The following is a 25,856-nucleotide window of genomic DNA, read 5'->3' as shown; positions in this document are numbered from 1 at the left end:
TGGTCCTAATTTTGGTGTCTAAAACAACACAAAAAATGATGGATTTCTTCTTCATAATAGTAGTATGAAGGAATAGTTTAAAGAAGGCCAAAGAGCTGGGAAAGCCTAGAGCAGGTTCCAAGAATACTGAATAAGCCCGAATAGAAGGTAGAGTATGAACAGGGGAAGGTGGGCGGCCAGATTGTAAGAGTTTGAGATAAGACTTTTTTAAGTGTGTGAAAGGCATGGATGGATTTTATTTATTACCCCATATCTACAATTTAATTTGAGGTAAATAAAATATAAGCAACACATAAAAATGCCTATTTCTGCTACCATGTAATATAATTCTCCATCGTGAATATTGTGATAAAGCTAATGAAAACTCTATGCCATCACGTACTCCAGTTTCTTATAGCTGGTATTTTACAACTCTCATTGTCTGTGAAATCCCAACACACATAAGATTCTCCCATGAAGGGCGCAGGACTATCAGAGGGCGCAGAATCAGCTCGTGGACCCCTCCCTCCCCACACTGGAGCCTCAGTGTTACAAGTCGAGATCTAAAATAGCGAAGGCGATGCAAATGTGTGGGGCCTGACTAGATAAGACTTTTCTTGCTAGGCTAGGGGAACCACTGTTAAGTGTTTAAATAGGGACGTGATACAATCAGAACTAGGTTTGGGGGAAGATTATTCTGGGGATGTAATACAGAATAGAGGACAGAGAAATAACAGAGACCAGAAACCTCTTCTAATAGAGACAATGACCTGAAAGGCCTGACACAGCAGGGGGCAATTGAGAATACAAAGAAGGAACAAGAATCAAGAAATATGTTGGAACTAAAAGAGATAAAATTTGATATCTGATTGGATGAATGGATCAAAGGCTTCTGAGTTTTTCCCTGAAAGACCAGGAAAAAAGTACAATAACATCAGCCATAATAAAGAATAGTCATCATGGCCTCAAAATCAGCTATCCCTTCTCCAGGCTACATATTGTTACTTCTGTAAGTATTCTTCATCTAACATGGTTTCCAGACCCTGTACTATTTCTCCCTTTTAAAATCCAGTGCCCAGAATTTGTGCTGATGTCATTTCCTTTACAAAATTATAAGCTCCTTGATGTGGTTTTTGTTTCCTTCTCAAAGTTTGGCAATCGGCACCCTTGTTGAGTCAACAAACTTTTATTGAATGTGTTAACTCATGGTAAAGATCTGACAGGACAAACCCGGACACTAATTCTCAGTTCTGGCTCCTCGGGAACTAAGGTAAGAAAAAGTACAAAACTTTATCCTTCCACCCACCCAAAAATGCTAAAAACTGGCCAACAAAACCACAAAGCATTTATGCAAAACTCTGACATGTCAGAGGTTTCAAGATCTACTTAACAGCCTAATAAACCATCAAAGGGGATTGAAACTGCAATTTTCACTAATATGAACTGGACACACATCCAAGCCTCCAAATCCATCTCCCCTCTAAGACTTTGCTCTCAAATCCATCTGCTTTCCTAATGACAAAATAGTCCTCAGAATAAAAAAAATGACATTTGTCACTAATTCAGAAAAGCTGAAAGGGGCTCAGTTTCTCAACCCACAGAACATTTATTTGGGCCTATTTGATTATGGGTAGGAAAATGTTGTAGAGATAGGAAACAAATGGTACCAACAAAGGGTGCTTATTCTGCGTGTGGTATAGACTACCAATGATTTGAATGACGATAGAAAAGGGAAATGGTACAAAATAAAATAAAAGCCATGCCTGTCAAATGTGGAAATGACAACAAAGCTGGGGAGACAACTGGATGACAGACTTCAGACACACAGACTGTGACAGGTAGCAACAGAAGGAAGACACACAAAAAAGAAATGTAACTTCCTGACCTTGAGTCCCCACACAAATACTAGACAGGGAAGACAGGGCTGAATAACAGCATGTATATTGATTAGCTAGAAACTCCAAATAAGTTGATAGCTGCCCAAAGGCTCATTTATTCTTACAGAAGTACAGATGTTCGAATCTCAAACTCACACAGCTCTTGTTTGCCATTAGCTGAGCTGCCATGAGCTCAAGGGAATCACCCATTGTGAAAATGTACAGAACTGTGGTGAAAATGAAACAACCACCTCATGAGAGTCACAGATTTTGATGAGTATGAATGGTATGTTAGGTTTCTACAGTTGCCTTTGGAGTACAAACCCTCAGGACTGTTTGAATTACAAGCATCTGTCTCAACAATATAGCTCATGTTTTCCAAAGAAATGCATGGACCTGAAAGTAAAATAAGTCCATCAGGAAGGTATCTGTCATTATGCAGGTAAGTAAGTATATGAGTAGCCAAATAGCATGTTTCTACAATCACAAACTGGTCTCTAGAAAAATAATATGAAGCCTATTGCTTGGGTTAGTTTTTATTTTTTTAATTTTGATTTTGTTTTTAGTTATTTGAGAGAAAGGGAGAGAGAGAGTGAATGAGGGGCAGGGGGGTGGGGGAGAGAGAGAATCCCAAGCAGGCTCTGCACTGTTTGCACAGAGCTTGATGCGACGCTTGAACTCACCAACTGTGAGATCATGACCTGAGCCAAAACCAAGAGCTGGACGCTTAACCAACTAAGCCACCCAGGTGCCCCTACTTGGGTTAAGTTTTTAATTATGGGGTCTACTAATTAAAGAATCTAAGACCTCTAAAACTAGTCAATTCCTCAGGTCCCTTCTATTTTTGACATAATTATGATTTTATGACCAAGACAATGAGGTCTATAAGGAATCAAACCTAGGATGAGTCTAATTTAATTTCTAAATATGATCTATAAGAAGGAAATCTTCACATCTGCAAATAATCCTAAGTTCTCTGGGTCAAAAATAATACCAAATCAATGGGTAGAAATTGCAAAAAAAAATTTTTTTCTTAAGGCTATGTGAGAGGCAGAAAAGTGGCAAACAGGCCTCAATATGAGCAAATATTGCTTGAAGGAAAATAATTTCTGCTCTACTTTTAGAACAACGGGCTCAGAAGTATGACTAACCCAGAACAGACACCTCAGTGTCATTGTTCTGGTCCCTGCACTGCCACAACGTGCTTCCTCAGCCATACACACACATAGCCAGGGTTCTGGATAGCATCCTGATACTGGAAATGAAATAGAAAACAATACATGCTAGATCAGCATGCCATGAAAGATTCCAGTTTATCCCTATATAGAGACTGGTTGTCTCTGTCCCCCAAAGAGCTTACTGAGGATGCAGGAAGAGCTACTGAGTGAAAGTGCTATAGTATATAAAGGTTTCATGACATTCAGCCACCTGGTCTGAAATGAGTAGAGTGAAAAATGCTTTGATCTCACATCAAGCTAAGAAAAGGTTATTCACAGGACCTTGCCATTGGTCCTTATCACCTATCCCAGGTGACCCAGCAGACTGGGGTAAAAGCCTCAAATAGGGCCTTTTCTCTATTTCAAAGGAACTTCATGTAGCATATTCAAATGCAAGATTAACAAAGCCTTTAGCTCCTTTATCCATAAGTCAAATTGTATGTAAGAACCACCCCAAGACAAAAACCTCATCCAGAAAACATGAGAATGAAGTCAGAATATACCTTTCCCTGCTCTCAAGGTAGTGGGTAATCTCATCCTCAACAATCTTTCCCACATAACAGAGATGCTACAACATGGTGACTGAAACACAACATTTTATGACTAAGCTTGCTAACCTGAGTTAATGTTAACAGATTTCTACATTTTACCAGGTCAACTGAGAGTCTAGAGTCAAAAGTTCTTCAGAGTAGTCACTCTGACAGGATCACAAATCCACTGGTAATCTTTATTGGGGTATCAACTGATTTTTCGGGTCAAGTTTCTGTAGAAGGAACCCAGAAAATGGAACCTAGAGAAAGCCTCTTCCTGTTAATGTGGTCATCTGTGGCCACTTTTCAGTAACTGATAATTCCAGAGTAAAATATTACAGAAGAGAATAAGAAACCCAAAATCCAAATTGTGTGTGTGTGTGTGAAATAAAAGATTAAAGTGGGATTTCAAAACAGTAGGGAAATGATGTTTTATTTATATGTAATAAATACTACTGAGGAGCGCCCAGGTAGCTCAGTCGGTTGAGCATCCGACTTCAGCTCAGGTCATGATCTCTCAGTCTGTGAGTTCAAGCCCCACATCGGACTCTGTGCAGACAGCTCAGAGCCTGGAGCCTGCTTCTGATTCTGTGTCTCTCTCTCTCTGTCTCTCCCTGACTCACACTCTCTGTGTCTCTCTCAAAAAAATAAATAAATAAATTATCAAAAAAATTTTTCAAAAAAAACGCTACTGAGATAACTCATTAAACATTTGGAGCAAAAATAAGGTACTATCCTCCCTTACATCATACATAAACTCAGGCAGGTTAAGGTTTTAAATGCAAAAACAAAAACATTAAATAACTAGAAGAAAACAAAGGTGAATATTTATTTGCTGTCAGGATAGGGAAGGCCCTTTTAACCTACAGGTAGACGCTAAATGCATAAAAGACAACAGTGATAGGTTTGACTACATAAAAACATAAAATATCTACACATCAAATTAAAAAGGCAAACTACAAACTGGGAAAAATCTTTGTAATATACATGACCAAGAATTATTATTCTAACTACATTTAAGCTTTTACACATTCATAAGTACTGATGGGGGTGTCTGGGTGGCTCAGTTGGTTAAGAGTCCAACCTCGGCTCAAGTCATGATCTCATTGTTCATGGGTTCGAGTCCTACATCAGGCTCTGCGCTGACAGCTCAGAGCCTGGAGCCTGCTTCAGATTCTGTGCGTCCCTCTCTCTCTGTTCCTCCCCCACTTATGCTCTGTCTCTCTCTCTCTTTCTCAAAAATAAAACATTAAAAAAAAATTTTTAAGTACTGAATACACCTCAGCAGAGAAATGGGAAAAAGGTGTGAACAGGCAATTCACACACACACAAAATGACCAATGAACATACACACACACACACACACACACACACACACACACAACACACACACACACATTCAATTCTATTATTAAAAAAAGAAATAGGGGTGCCTGGGTGGCTCAGTTGGTTAAGTGTCCAACTTTGGCTCAGGGCATGATCTCGTGGTTCATGAGTTTGAGCTCTACATTGGGCTCTGTGCTGACAGCTCAGAGCCTGGAGCCTGCTTCAGATTCTGTGTCTTGCTCTTTCTCTGCCCCCCCCCCCCCATTCTCTCTCTCTCTCTCTATTTGTCAAAAATAAACATTTAAAAAAGATATAAAACTGAACTATATATGATAAAGTAAAATTAAAATATAAGTTAAATAACATTTTTTACCTATCAAATTTGCAGAAATTTAAAATAATACTCCATGTTAGCAAGATCTCAAACTACACACTCTTTATACTGTTGGTGGAGGTAGAGCCTAATTTGGCAAAATATATCAAAAGTCTTTTTTTTATTATTTCTTTTAGAGAGGGAGAGAGCTCAAGTGGGGGAGAGGAACAGAGGGAGGAAGGAAGAGACAGAGGGAGAGAATCTCAAGGAGACTCCATGCTCAGTGCAGAGCCCAATGTGTGGCTCGATCCCACAACCCTGGGATCATGACCTGAACTAAAACCAAGAGTTGGATGCTCAACCAACTGAGCCACCCAGGTGCCCCTCTATCAAAAGTCATAAACATGTTCATACCCTTTGGACCAATAATGCCACACAAAGGAATTCATTCTGAAGAAGCAATACCAGATTCACAAAAGTCTCATACAAGGATATCCATCAGTGCTATTTATAAGATAAAACTTGGCAACAACTAATGTCCACCAAAGGGAATGGTTACAGGAATTATGGCAATACCTGAAGAAATATTATTTAACTAGTAAAAACCATTTTAGTAAGATATCCATGACATTAAGTTAAAAGAAAGGATACAAAACTGTCTAAATTCAATGATTTCAGTCTTGAAAGAGATTCATACATATTATATGATACATAAAAGTTTGGAAGGAAATGACACCCAACATATAGCCACAAATACACAGACATAAACTGGTTATTTCTGGAGGTAGTTTTACAGGTGATTTGAATTTTTTTTTACTTTGTATTTTTCTATATTTTCCAATTTTCTATAAATCTGAATGCCATAGTTTTTAAAAAAAATTTTTTAACGTTTATTTATTTTTGAGAGAGACAGATACACAGTGTGAGTGGGGTAAGGACAGAAAGAGAGGGAGACACAGAATCTGAAGCAGGCTCCAGGCTCTGAGCTGTCAGCACAGAGCCTGATGCGGGGCTCGAACTCATGAACAGCAAGATCATGACCTGAGCCAAAGTCAGAAGCTTAACCGACTGAGCCACCCAGTGCCCCCCCAAATGCAATACTTTTATATCCAGGAAAATATGAATATAATTTGAGGACGGTGGGGAGGCAGACTGAATAGGACAGGCCCAAGGACAAAGTCAGGATGCACAAATGCATTAGAAACTCCCCTCCACACTGCTCCTGGCTCATTCATCATTTTCCTCTGGGATTGATCATTCAACCAGTTGCAGACAAATCCCCTTAGACATATTATCACCTCACATCTTATTAAAAAACGGATCAAAAAAGTGTTGCCAATTCCTTGCCAAAACCTAGATATACCACATCTACCCTATTTCCCTGATCTACCAGTCCCACAACCCTGTCCCATGAAGGCAATCTGGCCCCTCTGACATGACTTGTTCGAACCTGGTAAACCAATACCAGTTCTTATGCTTACTATTTCTTTTTCTGAGTGTTTACAAAATAACACTTGATAATCTAGTCTGGAATTTAACCCAAGATTTGCAACATTCTTCCTTTTGGAAAATCTGAAGAACATGTATGTAAACCAGACCCTTAATGTATTTAAATAAAATATATTATTATATTTACATCAAATATATTTATATAAAATATATTAATTTTCTTCTTTTGGTCTATTCAAATTTTTATCATTAATTTCATCAAGTGGAAAAACTCCCAAATCTTTAGGGCTCTTGTTTTTTTTAAAGATATCTAAATTCAATGAAAAGTAAACAAAGGTCCATTTCAAAGCAATGAAATCCTCATTACAGAAAAGAAGAGGGGAAGACAAGACCCTTATTAAAGCAAGACTGTTATTAGCTCAAGACTTTGTGATTCAATAACAGCCTAGGTACAAACAACTGTAAATTGAATTTTCAACTCAATTCCATTTATCTAACACAAAATTTGAGTTAGAAGAAACATTTTGCACAGTCCCCTCATTTTAAAGATCAGAAAATTGAGGCCCAAAGAGGTTGACTAGCATAAGATCATTCAGCTAACTTAACGTCGGAACTAGAATCCAGGGCCCTGGCTCTCCTCCTCCAAGATGATTCCCATAGAATTTAATGACCGTGTGTGTGTGTGTGTGTGTGTGTGTATGACATATATAGCATATAAATATATATATTAGCATATATATGCACACATAAAAATAGATTTATATATGTACACATATACATATATTCTTAACATAAGGGAGCAAAAACTGTATTTTTTAATTTCAGTGACAATGACAAGCCCACGTTATTCTACTTCTCCTACTTCTCTAAAACAAGGAAACAATTTCCCTATTACAGAATATAAGGCTAAACCTTTAAAGAAATCAACAGTGTAAGTAACATGGTCAAGATTTCAACAAGCAGAATGCCTAACTAGCTCAGTCAGTAGAGCATGTGACTCTTGATCTCAGGGTTATGGGTCTGAGCCACATGTTGGGTACAGAGATTACTTAAAAAAAACTAAAAAAAAAAAGATTTCGACAAGCAATACACTGAATTAAAAGGATTATCTTTAATTTTTAAATTGTTTTTAAATTTCTTTATTTTTGAGAGATGAGAGACAGAGCATGAAGAGGGGAGGGGCTGAGGGAGAGGGAAACACAGAATCTGAAGCAGGCTCCAGGCTCTGCACTGTCAACACAGAGCCCAACGGTTGGTGGGGGGGGGGGGGGAGGGCTCAAACTCACGAACTGTGAGATCATGACCTGAGCCCAAATCGGAGGCTTAACCAACTGAGCCACCCAGGCATCCCAGGAAATCTTTAATTTCTTTATTTTTGAGAGAGATACAGAAAGTAAGCAGGGGAGGGGCAGAGAGAGAGGGATACAGAGAATCCAAAGCAGGCTCCAGGTCTAAGCTATCAGCACAGAGCCCAAGGCAGGGCTCAAATCCATGAACCACGAGATCATGACCTGAGCTGAATTCCAACACTTAACTGACTGAGCCACTCAGGCACCCCTAAAAGGAAATCTTAAAAAGCTATAACTAAATAAGAATTCATTCTCATTACTATATATTATTGTAATCATTCTACAGTATCAGTAAAACTGATGTTTTGTAAGATTTTGTCTCAAACCATCAAACAAGGCCAAGAAAGCATCTGTTTAGCTAAGTGCAGAATGCTTTGCCACCTCTAGCTACCATGTCCCTGGGCTACATGGAAGACAGAAAACCCCAGCATAAACACACATATCTGTATATATAAAGTTCAGCCCAGGAGGCAAAACTGGAAAAAAAGCTAACATTTTTTCTCTTCTAAGTTTACATACAGGGTAGGCCTAAAAGGGTGCAGCCACTTTAGGAAAAAGTTTGGCAGTTTCCCCAAAATATTAAATGTTAAGTTACCTTATGACCCAGCAATTCCATTCCTAGGTGTGTATGTATACGTGTGTGTGTGTGTGTGTGTGTGTATCTCCAAGAGAACTGAAAATATGACCACACAAAAATTTGTCCATGAATGTTCACAGCAGTAATAGTCAAAGGGCAGAAACAACTCAATTGTCCATCCTGATGATGAATACATAAACAAAACGTGATAAAGCCATAGGGTGGAATATTATTCATCCATGAAAAGGAATGAAATACTGACACATGCTACAACAGGGATGAACCTTGAAAACATTATGCTAAATGAAAGAAGCCAGACACAAAAGACCACATGTGGTATGACTTCATTTATATGAATCAGCCAGAAAAGGTAACTTTATAGAAACAGAAAGTAGAATAGTGGTTGCCTAGGGCTAGGGGAGGGGAGAAGTTGGAGGAAATGGGGAGTGACTGCTAATGGGACAGGGCTCCTTCTTGGGGTGAGGAAAATGTTCTAAACGTGATTGTGGTGGCAGGTGCACCACTCTGAACATTCCAAAAAACACTGAACTGTATGCTTTAACTGGGTGAATTGTAGGGCATGTGAATAAGCTGTTTTGTTTTTAGGTAGGCCCTATCACTTTTATCGGGTCAGCATTCCTAGCTAAAATTATCTACACCCAAGACTTCAGCCCCTCCAGCACACAGTGATAAGAGTGAAACGTAGTCCCTTACCCTCCTGGTTCCCTCTAATCACCTGAGTAATAACATAGTTGGCCCGCTCTGGTCTTGAGTCAATTTGGAAACAGGGTGAGAATCAAATCAGGGGCTCAAGCAAAAGCAAAAATGAATGGCAAACAACAAGCATGCGAAAAGATGCTCCATGTCACTAGCCACTGGGGAAATGCAAATGAAAACCCCAAGATATTACTTCAAACCCACCAGGATGGCTAGAATCAAAAAGACTACCACTAACAAGCATTGGTGAGGATGTGGAGAAAGTGGAACCCTCACTCTGCTGGTCGGAATGTGAGGTGCTGTAGTTGCTATGGAGAACAGCCCAGCCATTCCTCAAAAGGCTAAACATAGAGTTGCCATATGATCCAGAAAGTATACATACCCAAAAGAAATGAAAACACATGTCCCTGTAAAAATTTGCATGTGGATGCTCATAGAGTATTATTCATAATAGCCCCAAGGTGGAAACAACCCAATTATGTCAGCTGATGAAGGGATAAACAAAATGTGTTGTATGCATATAATAGAATATTATTCAGCCATAAACAGAAATGAAGTACTGATACATGCTACAACATGGATGAAACTTGAAAACAGTTTTAAGTGAAAGTAGCCAGTCATAAAAGACCATATATTATGTGAACCCATGTATATGAAATGTCCAGAATAGGTAAATCCATAAGAGATGGGAAGTAGATTACTGGTAGTACTAGGGGAGATGAGGACATGGTTACAGCTAAAGGGTATAGTTTTCCTTCTAGGTTGGTGAAAATGTTCCAAAATTGATTGTGATGATGGCTGCAGAACTCTGTGAATATTCCAAACACTACTGAATTGCAACCTTAAATGAGTGAACAGTAAGGTCATAAAAAAAGGAATGATAAATACGACTCCATTTCACTTGAAGAAATAAGAAATGCCTACTTACTGAATTAATATTCTTAAACCTGCACACATTTGCTATCATAGTCAAAGTAAACCAGCTCCCACCTTTTTGTTCCTCCTGGGTTCCCCCACAATACCATTCTGTAGCAGACTTCCTGAGTCCACTTGCCTTTTTTAGGAGCCTGTAGGTCTCCCTCAGGCCTCCAGCGGCTGGTCTACTCCCTGGTTACTTCTTCCTTTGGTGCAGGAGTTTGGGGCCATCAGGACTAAAAAGCTGACATTTGCTAGTTGGTTTTACTCCGTTTGTTAACAGCTTCTGGCACCTAAAGAGTCTCAGAGCAGTACCTTCTGCTGTGTCCAGATGTATCTGGGTAGAAAGGGGGGCTCACAGCTTCTCTGCTGTGATGGGAGGTAGTTGTGGCCTAGAGGCTAAAGCTCTGGACCTGAAGTTCTCAGGAAATCTGATTTGGAACTTTGATTCTGCCCTTTACTGGCTGTGTGACCTTGAGCAAGTCACTCAACCTCTCTGACCCTCACCTTCCTCATCTGTACAATGGGGATGATACCACCTATCCCGCAGGGATATCCTGAAGATTGATATTTACAAAGCCATCTGGAACACAGACATACTCACTAATTCAGTACCACAAAACATGGGACAGGCTGTAGACTAAGAGGTGGGGACACAAACATGAATGCAATAGGAGCTGCCTTTAAATTGTTTGGTGCAGAAATGCTGTTAACAGGACTTCATTTTCTGCCTTCCCTACATTAGCCTTCTTTCAGGATAGCAGAAGGAGTTTCAAAAGTTTAATTCTTTGCCTTGATAAACTTTCACCTCTGTGCTCTCAAGACAGATCACGCTGATAGGGCAGCAGCTATGTTTACATCTTTCATTCTCAAACAAGGGGAGATAGGATGGTTACTTAAGTGTTATGAGAAAAACACTCCTTTTATGCCTTCAAGTCCTTATCACCACTAATCCTTAACTCTTTCAGGCCTTACCTGCAGGCATTTCCAAGATGAAAGTGTGCTTACTCAGCACTTTAAAGTTAAGTATGGAAAACTCATTCTCTCTCACTCCCTTACCCCCAGCCTGTCCAGATTTACATGCCAGGTGGAAAGACTGGTCACAAAAGATCAGTTCCCAGTTTAGCTACCTTAGTGACCAATTTCTGGCTCACCTCCTGACTTGGGGCTCAGGGTTTACTCTAAAAACAAAAGGGCTTTCCAGAAAAATACTAGCTCAGCTTATAAACAGAGGCTGACATAAAGTAACTAGGGGGGGAAATGTAAGAGATAGTTTCTAAATTAAAATGTTAGTACACGAAGCCCATCCTTCCCTTGGTGGAGCAATTTCACAAATCACAGAAAAATATTTTTCATTTTAGAATAGATTGGGAGAGAGCCTTTGCCAAAAGCCAGTTGTTTAAATTTTCAATTTGAATTTTAAGCAGGATTATACGTGCCCAAGAACATCATGCTATTTTTAGCTAATAGGTAGGATTGCTGTGTCCACAACAGTTTAGAGCAATCAAGAGTGAAACTATTAAATAGCATCTCTCACTGTGGCACCTTATCATTTAGCATTTCTATTCCTATTTTAATATTTCCCAAAGCTTCATCATAAAAATACACGTAAAGCACCCATGCTAGGCACAATACGGAATTAAAATAGACATGGTTTCATATCTTCATTATAGGTTTAACCCACACTGAACAAACCAGATACATGAAAGAACCTCAGGGTTAAAACATTCCCATCAAGCTGCCATCCAGCCCCTAAGTGCTGAGGGGAGATACACTAGGAAGCAATTGTCCTACCGACACTTACCACCTTCCAATGCTTAAACACTCTCTGTTTTAAAAGGAGAGGGGTAATGAACATGTTCTAAAATACACTGAAAGCCACTGAATTGTATACCTAAATGGGTGCACTGTATGGTATATGAATTTTATTTAAGCCATTAAAAAAAGAAAAATTATTCTTACTCTGATTGTTCCAATTAGTCAAAGCTATTTTTTATGTTTTATTCATTTTTGAAAGCGCGCAAGCGGGGAAGGGGCAGAGAGGGCGGAGGATCCCAGGTGGGCTCTGCGCTGACAGCCACGAACCCAATATGAGGCTTGAACTCATGAACTGTGAGATCATGACCTGAGCCGAGGTCGGACGCTCAATTGACTGAGCCAACCAGGCACCCAAAGCTATTGCTTAAGCTCTCATGTTAAATGTATCTAAAGGCTGCACTGGCTTGGCAATGGAGCTCAGTGGCCACTATGGAGCTCACTCTAATCTACCCCTGCCCATACATCTTTCTTTCCCTCAGTCTTTCCCTAGTCTCTCTTCTTTATTCCCCCAATTCCTTTCCTGTTGTTCCTCCACTCCAACTAGGTCTTAGGTCCTCTCAGGTATTCCCAGGCACAGTTTGTCTTAACTGGTGGACCTCCAAATTAAACCGACTGCTGACCACCAACCACCCCCCCCACCCCGCAACATTCCCTTCATGACCTTAGGCAAGTCATGTCCTTGCTCTCCTGTTCCGGTTTGCACAAAGACGAGTTGGACTACTACACAAACCTTTCCAGCTCCCACATTCTATGTGAAAATAATACAAATAATGAACACCTATTTGGTCCATAACATGCAAAGTCTTTGCCATTTTAGCCAACAAACATATAGTTGGATTATTCATTTTGTAAATGGCCATGTGATACAATCTCCCAAAGAACAGTATTTAATATGTTCATAAAGTGATCAACATGGAATCTTTATTTTTTAAAGCTATCAGTTTATCAAAGAAAATACAGAGCCCAATGCGGAATGTTTCATAGTCCCTCTGGACCTGTCTCTAAGGGTCCATTTTTGAACAGGACGACAACAAAAAAAGCTTTTGCATGTTGGGCCCCTGCTGGGTTTACCAAACCAAAGAAATAAATAAGGCTGGAGTGGCAGAGCCTTAACAGTGGTTCGACTAAATCCTAAGAAAAGCTTTGTTTAGCAAGTGGCAGAGAGACCTAACATAGGACAGCACCTCAACATACATTATAAACTCTCAGAAATATGCGCAGAGAGCAATAAACACTGGCAGGAATGAATCCTTTTACCATGGACAACTTGCAGCTTTTTATGCAAACCAGTTACATCCTCCCAACAAAACTCATAGAAATATGTAGTCACCAGTTTCCAACACACTACCACCAAATTCAGTATTGTTTCCATGTGCCCAACATCACAGAGCAGAACCGAAAGAAATGCATCAATTTCTCCTATACACACGCGCGCGCACACACACACACATACACACACACACACACACACACACACAAATATGCAAGAGAAACCATTTTCTTTGCAGAACCTACCGTTATCTAAGTTATGGGCATGAACTGATAAATACTAGTTGCTAATAAAACTCAGATGGATAGCTCTCCACTGAGAAGCAAAGAGCACACGCAGAAATAAAAAGAAAAAACAAAACAATAACCCTAAGGTGTGTTTATTGTCATTAACCGACCACCAAACATGGAGAGAAATGACTCAAAGTGGCCATTTGCATTCCTCTTTCCCATTACCTCAGACTTACAAGTTCTCCTGTTAGCTACCTCCCACACTTCTGCCCCCACCAAAAAAGCCTAGAGCAGAAGGCGGCAGCCCCTCTCTTCTTCCCCTTTGGGCCCTCGGCTGGAGGCACTGAAGGAGAGTGGGGGGCGGGGGAGGGGGGAAAGGACAAAGGTAGGCGCTTTCGATCTCTTAACAGCTTTGCGCCTGGGCTCCCGGCCTCTCCCCTTCTTATCACGGAACCGTAGCACCTGCCCGAGAGAGGTCCCTTCCTCCACCTCAGTAACCGGCTCAAGGGGCTTAGGTGTCCAAGGAGCCCGGGCGCTGCAGCCCTAAGGGACAAAGGCTGGGCTTACAAAGAGGAGGGGGAGGCGAAAGAAGTCGGGAGCAGGATGAAAACCCTTGCAAACAAAAGCGGAGGTGGGGGTGGGGTCCTGAGACTACCAAACCAATCTCGGGTGTTCCCAGAGGTAGCTATGTTTGGCGGATTAATGCGCGTGGGGGAGGGGGACAGAAAATTCCTCTGAGGAAAGGGGACTAGGGAGCTGTGGGGACGCGGAGGCCGAGGGGAGGGCACAGGTCCTGGGACGAAAAGGGGTACAGTTCGTGAGTGAAGAGAGGTGATAGCCAGGAGGTGAAGGCCAGACAGGGCCCAGTGGCGGGAGAGCGGGCGCTCAGTCCCGGGCGGCGCTCCCCTGGAGCCGAGACGGGGGCTCTCGGAGTAGGGGAGGGACTCCAAAGCTGCGCGCCACACGGGGCTGCGGGCGTGCGGCAAAGGGATTCCGGGAAGAGCGCAGAGTTGGGGGCGCAGTGTCGGAAAAGAGAGAGTTTGAGAACAGAACCGTAGAGAGGCTAGGGGGGACTGCGAGGGGGCTTGACCCTCGTCCGCCCCACCTCACCTGGCGCCGGGTCGGAGTCCAGATCTAGTGCTGAGAAAGCGCCAGCTCCGGACAGGCCCTCCGTCCCGCGCGGGAGACCACGGACACAAAGCGGGGCGCGCGGGAGGAGGAGAGGAGGGGGAGGAGAGGGGAGGGAGGAGGAGGAGACGCTTGAGGCGCGGAGAGGGGGGGGAAGGAGGGGCGCCCGCCGCCCTCCGCCTGGGTCACGGGGCGGAGCGTGCGGCTGGAGGCCGCGCTCGGCCCTCCAATGGCCACTCTGCCGGCCGGCTGACTAGGGCGCGGCATCCCGCAGCTCACCTCGGCACCTGGGCCTTGGCGGGCCCCAGCCAATCAAATGCCCTCATTTGCATGTCCAGCCCCGCCCTTTCGCCCCAGCCAGGGGCCCGCTCCCTGAGAACACAAAGAAGGCCCCCCCGTAGCGGGAGGAGGTCCACTCCGGACTCCCTACCCCGACGGCCTAGCATCACCTTTCCAGTGCATTTATGGGTCTTTCACAGTCACCCTGATGATAGGAAGGAAGTGGGGGGCTTAGGGGTTTGGGCCAAGATCTCCTAAGAGGTCAGATGTCTTCTCCCTTCTAACCAAGATCCTTCTAACCAAGAGCCACTCTTCTCCTGGGCCACAGTTGCGTCTCTGGGTCCCTGAGCCCTGCGCCTCCGCCCCTCTCCCCCTCCCCTTTTTCCAGTCGCCCCATCTCTGTGCTTCCTTCCGTAGGCTGCTGCCCACTACTGGCCTTGTGCTGCACTGCAGCCCTGATCAGCAGGCTCTGAGCACAGCCTGGATAGATGCTCACAAGCTACCCAAACCTACCCCTCCCCATGCCCCGTCCAGAAGGAAAACGAGAGAGAAGAGGTTACTGCACTAAGGCGGAAGGGACCTGATCAAGTGGCTTGGATACCTATGATGGCAAAAAGTCAACACTTAAGTCTAAATTCCCCAAATCATCTCGTGCAACCTTCCTTCTCCTACCTTCAGGTCTGTACTGGGCCACAATGGTGACGGACTGGCCAGCCCGTTTTAGAGCAGCTGCAGCCTGCTCGTGAGTTGCATTCCTCAGGTTCACGCCATTCACCTGTCCAAAAAGAGGAGCTATGAGCCACCCCAAAAGCAAGAAAGGCAGTCCTCTGTCATAGCAGTCAGGAGAGGGAGCTCATCCCTAAGCCTAATCAGATGTCTTTCTCAATTTCCCATCCTTGTCCCTAAGACAGGACCTAAAGAATATGACATCTCTAGTGTCAATAATTATCTTTGTGCAGGTCAAGTGCCAACCATGGTTAAGATCCAACGCACACTCATTTTCTCTTCAAGGCTAAGTCTGGTCTCAGTCCCTGTCTTTCCCTAAGGTCATCTATAAAGAGAATATAAGTTTTCTCCAGCTCAGCCTTCCCCCATCTCAAGAAGTGTTCCTTGGAGAAGGCAACATCTCCCCTCCTCCCTTTTCGATTGGCACAGCTCCCATCCTCCCACCTCTCCTTTGTCTCCTCACCGATAAGATCCGGTCTCCCCTGCGCAGCTCCCCACTCAGGTCAGCTGGGCCTCCTGCCAGGATGAAGGAGACAAAAATGCCTTCTCCATCCTCTCCTCCTACGATGTTGAAGCCCAGGCCTGTGGAGCCCTTGTGCAGGATGATCTTGCGGGGCTCTCTGGTGGGAAAGAAGGTGAAGGGTCAGGACAAGGTGGATATAAACTGTCCTCCCTGTCAGGGCCAGCCTAGGGCAAGGCCCACATTGCTGCAGAATGACTTAGGTTCCTATGTATGATACCCTGTTGCTTCCTTCCTCTCCTGAAACCTGCTTGGCTGCTGTTTTCTGCCAGGTGCCAAGTTTCAGTTCCTCTTCCCTCCCTTCTTCCTGAGGCCTTGGAGTCAGCTTCCCTGTGGACAGTCCCCTACTCTCTCAGTTCAACACACCCCTACCCTGTCTAGAGACCATCATCATCTCAGGGCCCATTTACTGGTCTTCTTTCTCTCCAGATTCTCCTATCCTACCACCGGTGTGATGGACCTGGGTCACGACAAGGGGAACCAGTTAGGAGCAATGGAATCACCGGGGGTTGACTGCACTCACCATCCACAATATGTACATACTTACTTTATACATGCACCTCCACAGTCTCAAAATTCCACCCACCCACTATGACCCCTTCTGTCTTCCCCAATGACAGATTTGGTCACCAGCTACCACTATGTGCCCTTGCCAGGTGATGTGGGAGACAGATAAAGAAATCCCAGGTGCCTGGAAGGAGCTTAGGAGCCTAACTTAAGAGAGTTAACACAGGAAAACTTCAACTGCAACTAACCATGTCTAAGGAATCCCTGTGGAAGTGGTCAGTGTCATCAGGTAAGAGTTACAGCCGCTCCTGTATACCCATACAACCCGACTCCTGGCACACTTTCCTGGCCCACCGCCTTCACTTTAACATCTTTCATCAGAGGAGCCCAAAGTCCAAGACTCCTCCTTTGTTGCCTCTAGTCTAGGGTGCGAGGCTCCCTCCCTGAGTCCCGGATGCTCTGGCTCAAATCCCCCCTCTCCTCCTACCTGGCATCCCCTCCAGGCCGCAGGGAGCGGAGCGGCCAGGCCCACCTCTGCGAAGCCCTCCTCCAGGCCGAGGCCGAGGCCGGGCCCAAGCCCAGGGCCAAGCCGGAGCCTGAGAACTTGCGTGCCCTCTCCATGGCGCGTCCAGCTCTCCCCCCGTCCGCCTACCCTTCGGGCTCCACCGCAGCCTGCCCAGTAGTCTACCAGGCCCCACCCCGCAGCAAACCTGTCCCCCGGAACCCCGGCCGGCCGGACCAGTTCCACGGCCGCCGCCGCCAGAGTGGGGCGGGGCCGTTCCCTGGGAGGCCACCGGGCCCGCCAGCCTCCCAGCGTCCCGCCAACCCTGCACTGCTTTTTTTTTTTTTTTTTTTTTTTTTTCTAATTTAGAATGTCTGCAGCAGAGGGGGCAGCACCTGTGTCGGGGAAGGAAACCCCCGCAGCCGCCACCTTCTCAGCCCCCTAAGCGCTCCATCCCACCCTTTCTCTGTACTTTCCGATCGGGGCACACACTTGGCACTCCTCCTGATGGTGGAACTTGTCCCTGCAGCTACCTCAGTCCCTCCCTAGGGCCCTAAGGGCTAAGAAAGGGCCTCAGACCTCAAAGACAATTGACGAGGGCTGTATCTCTTCTTTGCCATACTACAAGGGAAGACCTGTGGCTATCCAGAAACGGAGTCCCATTCTCCTCATCCCTAGAGAGGATGAAGCTGTGGGAGTCTTACCTGGTGAAGTCCTCCTCAGTCATCATGTGCCTAGGGATAGGAGAGTAGCGGGCAGGGGGAACCTGAGGAGGAGCAGGGTAGCTGACCTTGCTCTCCACAGCCCCAAGGTAACCCAGGCTGGAATTATGGCTTATGTGGTTATCAGCCAAGGCAGTAAAAGCTAGAATCAAGAAAAGGAGAGAAAAGTTCAGAGACCATTCCATGTGGGTCCCTACCCCACCCCGACAAGGACTGTGCCCCACACCCTACCTCTGGTGCAAAAGCCACCAAGGGATGTTGATTCCTCAGGCCTCTCCTCCCCTCTCCCCACCCTACCCCCACCCCCGGGTTCCTCCTCCACAGTCCCTTTCTGAATCCTGGGCTCACTCCTGTGAGTCTTAGAAAGAGCTAAAGTCAAGCAGTCTACAAAGAAAGGCATGACTAGAGGTGTGACTAATAATAATCCCTCACATCTCTATAGCCTAATACGGTTTTTCAAGGGCTTTCTTGTCCATGATCTCATTTGATCCTTGCAGCAGTCCTATGAGGAAGGCAGCACATATATCATTAGCTCCTTTTTGCCAAAGAGGAAACTAAAGACAGGTGAAAGGGACTCGTCCAAGGGCACCCAGCTATAAGGGGCAAACAAAGCTGGAATGTGGACTCAGTTCTCCTGAGCACTAGTCCTCTGCGCTCACTCACTCTCTGAATGGGGGGTTTGAATTCTTTCCCCTCCAGAAACCAGGGGGGCAGGGGCTTAAGGCCAGGGACAGGGCAGATGGGTACGTACTGCTGGCGTAGTCAGGGGGTGCATACATGTCGTTGAGGTGGAGGCTGCCTGGCTTGGCCACCTTCAGATACACCATATCAGATGTGTTCTTCAGTGAAGCCACAGCTTCCTCGTGCCTCACATCCTGCAGATTGGTGTTGTTCACCTAGAAGAGGAGAGGCCTTAGGGCTGGCACTTGGGAGAAGGGAGGGCCTTTCCAGGTAACCCTGAAGGGTGCCCTTTCCGTGAAATTCAACAGTGCTCTAGCAGGGGCCCAGTATAGCACTGTGAGAAGTGGAGAAGCATGACATAGAACAGGTGAGGGAGTCTTAGCCATGAAAAGAACTGGGTAGGGCCTTGGTATCTGAGTACACACAACTCAGATGATGCTCTTGAAATGCCCCATGATGCTAGTCCCTGAGTGAGGTTCAGGCGGAGGGAGAGGCTCCTAGAGCCCCACCTCCCCACCCTACCATTTGGGCATCCCCAGGAAGGTTGTCTCACCGCCAGCAGTCGGTCCCCAATCTGTAGGCGTCCATCCTTCTGAGCAGCACCCCCCTCGATGATCTTGGTGATGTAGATGCTATTGTCTCCCGGGATATGCTGGTTGCCAATCCCCCCAGCAATGCTGAAACCCAGGCCTGGGTGGGGGCCCGAAGGGAGTGGGAGAGGGCCACAAGGAGAAGTTAGCGCATTCAGTCAATCCCAGACCCAACTCCCCATCGCAGCCAACCCCCTGACCCCACAGGAGCTCCCCCCAGGGATCCCAAACACTAGGCTGCCGTCCCGAGGTCAGTAAGGGTGAATGAGATGTGAGGTGAAGGAAGAAGCCTGTGAGCTAGAACAGGGAGTCAGGCAAGGAGTAAGGCTGTTCCTTTCCATTTCCTAAAGAGCCAACCAGGGGCTTCTGGCCAGAGCACAGGAACCCAGAGGGCCGCACCTTTGGGACCTTTGAGCAGGTTGACCTCCATGATGGTCTCGGGTGGGGGCTGTCTCCTCCGCACCACCAACCGCACCACAGGGCCCGCCTCCTTCAGCGCCTCCACGGCCCGGCTGTGCACCACCTCCGACACGTCCACCTCATTCACCCGAAGCACACAGTCATTCACCCTGCAGGGGAAGCCCAAGAGGCATGACATCCTGCCACTGCCCCTCCACCCCCTCTTCCACCACATCCTCCTTCCTTCCCCTCCCCTCCCCTGCCCCCTCTCAGCTCTAATAAAAAGGGTAATCCTGCCAGGTAGCCCTCTTCCCCTCATCTCCATCTTGCCCCTGCTACCCGCAGCCTTGCTTCCAGGCCACCTCACCCCAGCCTCCCGTCCATGGCAGCTGCTCCACCAGGGATGATCTTGGTAATAAAGATGCCAGGGTCATCAGGGACATGGGGGTTGTCGATGCCACCTGCAATGCTGAAGCCCAGGCCAGAATTGCCCTGCAGAAGGGGGCAAAGGGGAGCACAGTCTGCTCACTCAGAGGGCATGAGGGAGGGTCCTTGATTTCCTCACTTCCTCCAACCCTTCAGAGAGGGTTCTCCAGGCCTCAGAGGGGGCCATGGCAAACCAGCACACAGCTTCCCAGCCTGTGCTGACCATTATAGCACAGAAGACTCAGCGAAGCCAGCCCCTCCCCAGTTCCCCAGGCCTCAGAGAGCAAGGTCAATTAGTATTTGTTAGTTGGTTGATTGATTGGTGCAGTATGTAGCCTCTGAGGGGCGCTGTTTCCCCATCCTCTCAATGCAGGTTCCCCCCCCTTCCCCGCCCCCACCCCATGAGTCTTGAGACCCAGGTTCAGGGCCCTTCCTTTTCAGGTTTGAACCCTCCCCTTCCCTTTCATCCTGACCCACTGGCAGACTCACCCGCTCAAGTACTATCTCCTCATACTTGAACATGCCGTCGCTGCCATTCACCTAGGGGGAGACACAGGCTCTGAGTGATTCCTGCCCTCCCCCCCATCTGCTCCTGGTCAACCTACTCCTCCCCCACTCCCCAAAGAGTAGGAGCTCGAATTGCCCTGAGAACACCTCTTGGCCACTGATGGGGACAGGCTGACCCTGAGGAGACCACATCCTTCTCTTGCTTCCAGCCATATCAGGCCAAACCCATTTAGCCCAGATCAATTGTCTGGGACTGAGCCAGCCAGTGGTGCACCCACTGAGAGACTGGGCTCCAGGGCTTCAGAGTTCACTAGGAGGGGTGCAGGGCTGGCCTGAGGGGGATGGCAGAAATGGAACATGGCAGGAAAACCACGCCACACCTCACATTCAGGGGGGCACCCAGTGGCCTCAATGGGGACCTAGTCCCCTTCTGAATCATAGCTCTCCCTGACTCAGGGATCACAGACTCCCACCATGTCAGAACTGGTAGGACAGCAGACACCATCTTGTCCAACCTCTCTCATGTGACAGATGGTGACACAGTGGCCCAGAGAGGATACAGGTTGTACCTCAGAGCACACTGGGAGTTAGTGGCAGGGCAGGGGCTAGAACATGGATCTCCCGATACTCTTTTTTTTTAAATTTTTTTTCAACGTTTATTTATTTGTGGGACAGAGAGAGACAGAGCATGAACGGGGGAGGGGCAGAGAGAGAGGGAGACACAGAATCGGAAACAGGCTCCAGGCTCTGAGCCATCAGCCCAGAGCCTGACGCAGGGCTCGAACTCACAGACCGCGAGATCGTGACCTGGCTGAAGTCAGATGCTTAACCGACTGCGCCACCCAGGCGCCCCCAGATACTCTTTTGATTACATCAAGCTGCCGGGGCTACTGATGTTTTGGCTGCTCGTTTCCTTCCCCAGCAGAACTCATGAGAAAAGGAAAGTTGCACCCTTCAGAATACCCCAGGAATCCTCATTCTGTGTCTCCTCTGTGTTCCCAGGAACCCAATTCTTCAAATGGGCAGAAGGAGTCAAAGTCTGACTCCATTTTCTACCAAGGGGCTTTTGATCCAGAACCCTTTGTGTTTCCCAGCAGAAAAAGCCAGGGTAGGATCTAGTTGGGAGTCAGAGGCAAAGCCAGGGGCAGGAAAGGAGTAGAGTGGGCAAGATTCCCCATGAGGGAGAAGCTAATAACCCATTGGACGACTAGCAGCAGTGTCCATGGCCTCCAGTATACAGTAGCCATGGGAGGAAAGGCAAGGGAAGGGGATGGAAACAAGGATTGTTCTGACTAGCCCACAGAAGTGGCCTCCCAGACAAGACATACTTGGTGGCCATTGTCAAGTGAAAATGTGATCCTGGAAAGACAAGTAGTATCTGCTTCCTGGCTCCCCCTCTCATCCCCAAGAATGGAGGAACTCCCTTGCCTCTCTCCCCGGGTATCCCAGCGCCCCCTCCTTCATCTTTCTCTGGACACATTGCCCCTTTCCTGACCCCTGGTGTCATCCTCTGAAGGGAGCTGCAAACCTAGGGTGGGGGCTCCTTCTCATGTCCTGTTCTGCTCTCCCTCCACGCAGCTTTGGCTTGGAGAAACAGAGAGGGCAGGAGGAGGGCTGACTAGTCATGCCTCCACCTTTTCAGGGCCTGACCTCAGGACTTTACGCCCTGCAGCCCTGGGAGTTGGTGGGATTGACTCCAGCTGCAGCCCCACTCTGGTCCCTGATCCCAGGAGGAAGAACCGATTGCCTTTCAGAGCCCTGAAACCAAAACAGCTTCCTAAAGATGCAACAGACACACAAGCAAAAGTACACCCATGCAGCTCTCGTATGCATCTGGTATGCCATGTGTTTCCACATGTGATAAGCCATGCTTCCAGCCCAGCTCCAGTGAGGCCCAGAGGCTCCCAGCTCCTGCTGGTCCATCCTCCAGCCTCCCACTGCCCCGCTCGGGGCCCCAGCCTCTGGGGCCAGGAGCCATCTAGGGAGCAGCCCTGGCAAAGAAACCTTGACCAACTTGCCTAGCCTTGGGACTGGCACCTGTCTGCCAGTTGAGCAGGACAAACATGAGAGAGTGTTTGCAAGGGTAGGGCTCCAGGATACAGGGGAAAAGGAAAGAGAGGGACTCACTGGAGAGGGCAAGAAGACAAGGCAAGGGACACGGGAAGCAGTAAGTGTGGACAGACAGAAGGCCAGTACTGAGGACTCCTTTCCCCGGGAAGTCCCCACCCTTGCTCCTGAGTGAGAGCACCTTCTATCCCCAGGGGAGGACAGAGGTGGCCAGAACGGTCACCAGCTTGGGGCAGTCAGCACCTGCCCTCCACAGCAAAGCCTCCTTCTCCTCTCTCCCTAACCTGGGGGCCGCAGAGCCAAATAACCAGACAGGCCCTCCGCTATGCATGCCAAGGACCTCGCTCTGCCGGCCCAGCCTCCATTTTGCTGCTTCTCCCACAGATGCTCCTTCCATTTTCTAAGCTGGCAGTTTAGATTGGGAGTGGAAGCCGGAGTTGTGCCCAGCACCCAGGGGTTCCCAAGCTGTGCCAAGTCAGGGCTCGGGGGCCAAGTTCTCTCACATCTGGAGATGCCCAAGGGGGACATGCCCCACTGGGGCCAGTCCTGCACCAGGACAGCTGCCCCTTGCTTGGCTCCAGGCACCATGCCTGCTCTGGAGCAAAGAAGCTTGCTTCAGTCCCCCCACCCCCTCCCCTTGGACCCCCCAGCACACACACACTTCAGAGCTGCTTGGACAAAAGAGACCGTCCTTCTCAGCAGCCTCTCAGCCTTGCTTGGGACGTGTCTCTTGCCTCCTCCCGCTCCCCTCCCTTGCCTGTCAAGCGCCTCTCACCAGGGACACCACACGCGCGCACACACACACACACACACACACACAGGCACACGCGTGCACACACTTGAGCCACATGCTCACACACACATACATGTAGCCACACACACTGGCAAACACAGCTATCTCTGCAGCCTCATCTACAGAGATACCTCCACATTCAAAGAGACATCCCCACATGTCCATGTGCACATTCACACACAAAGGGACTGGGACGGAAAGGGACCCATGGCATTGAGGGAAGAAGCTCAACGAGCCGGGCACATGGGCTCCTCTACATAGATTCACAGGAGCTCCATTGCCTTCCTCCCCACACCTTAACATACATACACACATACACACATATGTCCCCCCTACGCAGAGCACCATGCCCCCTCCTCCTCTCCTGTGGAGACACACACCACACACAGCCCCCGCAGAACCTCCCGCCCCCTGCCAGACACAGAGACGCTGCTAATTCCCCCCCCCCCCACCGCACTGAGACAAACCCAATTCCCCCACACAGGAAAATGTGCCCCTCCGCCATACCTTCACCTCCTGACACACACAGCTCCTCCCAACCCCCTCCAAATGGAGACCCCCAAACAGACACACACAGGGAAGCACACATTTCTAACCACCTCTCTTGCCCCAGGTGAAATGCTAGGGCACAGGGTCCACTGACTTGAAGCCTCCAGGAACCCCTGCTGCAACCCCAGGCCTCTAGGCCTCCACTCTCCAGACCCCCTGGGTTGCCCCACCACTCCCCCCCAACCACTGCTGGTCCATACCTGCTCATACCAGTCCCGGTTGGTACAGGTGCACTCGGGCCACCAGCTGGGGCCACTGCCGTTGAGTTTGGGGGTGCTCTTGCCCGGGACTGCCTTAGGGGGCACTGGCCCCACATCCCGGCCGGTGGGGATGAGCTTGGCCTTGGTGCGGGCCGTAGGGGTAGCCCCTGCCTGTGAGGGCAGGGTCTGCGAGCTGTAGCCCCCATAACCCGCGCTGGCCCCATTGCCCGCACCTGGCCCATAGGGGTCGGGCACCTGCCAATCCCCATAGCCAGGAGGCTCGAGGCGCCGCAGGGCAGCCAGGCGGGTCACCTCATAGCACTCCGGGCACTTACAGCAGTGCTGGTGCTTGTGCATGGCACTGCCCCCCGCCGCCCGGACCCCCCAGCCCACGCCGGTTTCCACACCGCCGCCGCCGCTGGGCTCCCGGGCACACTCACACTGCTCGGACCAGGAAGGGGGGGGCACCCGTGGGGGTGCTCTGGCGGAGCGGGGCCTGGGGCCGGGCGGGCGTCCCGGGGCTTCTGCCCCCACGCTGCCCCGCACCCACGGCTCCCCCTCCAGCACTGGCGGCTCCGTGTCGCCCGTCGTGGCTCCTGGGCCAAGGCCCAGCGGCAAAGAAGAAGCGGAAGCCTGGGCAGAGGCTGGGTGCTGAGAGGACCGCTCCTTCACTGGTCCCTAGGATGGATCTGAGTGGAGTCAAGAGCATCTCTCCCTGGCTCCCTTCTCAGTTGATTCCAGCCAATCAGCGTGCAGAGTCAGGCAGCGGCAGCGGCAGCGGCAGCGGCAGGAATGCTAAACAGCGGCTCCTTAAAGGAACAGAGGCAGTGGCGCCCCCAGGCTCAGCCCTAGCTCTCCAGATATCTGGGGTACCGCCGACCCTAAGGCGGGGGCAGGGGACTGGGGCCACGGGTGAGCTCAGCCCCTAATCTAATGCCCCCATATCTCCAATTTCAGCCCATCCTCTGCCCACTCCACCCCACCCCACTTCCAAGAGGGAATTGCAGGGAGATGCTCAATGGGTCCCTGGGCTTGCTCTGAGCTGGGGCTACCAGAAGTAAAGACTTGAAGCAGCAGAACGGACCAAAGGGACGTTGGAGCAGGGCCAGGAAGGTGATCTTTCTTAACAGGGGACCAAGGAAGAGGGCAGCATATGAGGCTACTCTCCTGCTAGTGCCTCCTCCTCAAGACTATTGTTCTCTCAACCTCTAGGCCCTGAAATGACCGCAATCTCACACTTGACCTGCTTCCATCACTAGTGGGGGGCTCCAGCCTAGAACAGAAGGAAAAGAAAGTTGTAAGCTCTTGTCCCTGGCCCACAGGCTCCTGTCTCCTTCGCCCCTCTCCTGCACAGTTATGATGGGAGAAAGAGCTTCAGGATGCCAAGAGGAAAGAGAGTCTAGGGCAGAAGGAAAGGTAAGAAGACATCTGAAGTGAGAGAAACCATTCCAGGGGGCCCGGAGAAGAACTTAGGAATACTTGTCGAAGGACATCTCTTTAGCCTCCCTGGAGCAGCCTGTTGGGGGATGGAGGAAGAATGACATGCAGGGAAGACCGTCTTTTTGCTGTTCTTGTTTTGTCGTTGGCTACCAGTTATTGAGTCTTTACAAAGTCCTAAGTGCTTTACATGCAAACAAAAATCTTACCAAGGTGCTACTGTCATTATTTTAATTTTACCAATCGAGAAATTGAG

General features: G+C 48.0%; 1 protein-coding gene across 7 annotated transcripts in view; it reads right to left on the bottom strand.

Annotated features, from left to right (window-relative positions):
* DLG3 (discs large MAGUK scaffold protein 3) overlaps positions 1 to 24,632 on the bottom strand; it is a 57,296-nt gene extending 32,664 nt beyond the window's left edge. For 4 of the 7 annotated variants that reach the window (XM_043571218.1, XM_043571219.1, XM_043571220.1 and 1 more), the window contains exons 1-9: positions 24,164 to 24,632; positions 20,537 to 20,587; positions 19,989 to 20,113; positions 19,622 to 19,791; positions 19,186 to 19,322; positions 18,703 to 18,847; positions 17,934 to 18,093; positions 16,164 to 16,320; positions 15,647 to 15,749 (exon numbers count right to left, since the gene is read on the bottom strand). In XM_043571218.1, coding sequence (XP_043427153.1) covers positions 15,647 to 15,749; positions 16,164 to 16,320; positions 17,934 to 18,093; positions 18,703 to 18,847; positions 19,186 to 19,322; positions 19,622 to 19,791; positions 19,989 to 20,113; positions 20,537 to 20,587; positions 24,164 to 24,520 — 1,405 coding nt within the window. In that variant the 5' untranslated portion in view covers positions 24,521 to 24,632. Of the gene's footprint in view, positions 1 to 14,677; positions 14,806 to 15,646; positions 15,750 to 16,163; positions 16,321 to 17,214; positions 17,715 to 17,933; positions 18,094 to 18,702; positions 18,848 to 19,185; positions 19,323 to 19,621; positions 19,792 to 19,988; positions 20,114 to 20,536; positions 20,588 to 24,163 lie in introns of those variants that run through there. The other 3 variants (XM_043571222.1, XM_043571224.1, XM_043571223.1) reach the window with 3 other exon arrangements.
* Positions 24,633 to 25,856: the final 1,224 nt, after the last annotated feature.

This window comes from Prionailurus bengalensis, chromosome X, assembly GCF_016509475.1.
Source record: "Prionailurus bengalensis isolate Pbe53 chromosome X, Fcat_Pben_1.1_paternal_pri, whole genome shotgun sequence".
Lineage (NCBI taxonomy): Eukaryota > Metazoa > Chordata > Mammalia > Carnivora > Felidae > Prionailurus > Prionailurus bengalensis.
This window is presented reverse-complemented; position numbering and strand designations above follow the sequence as displayed.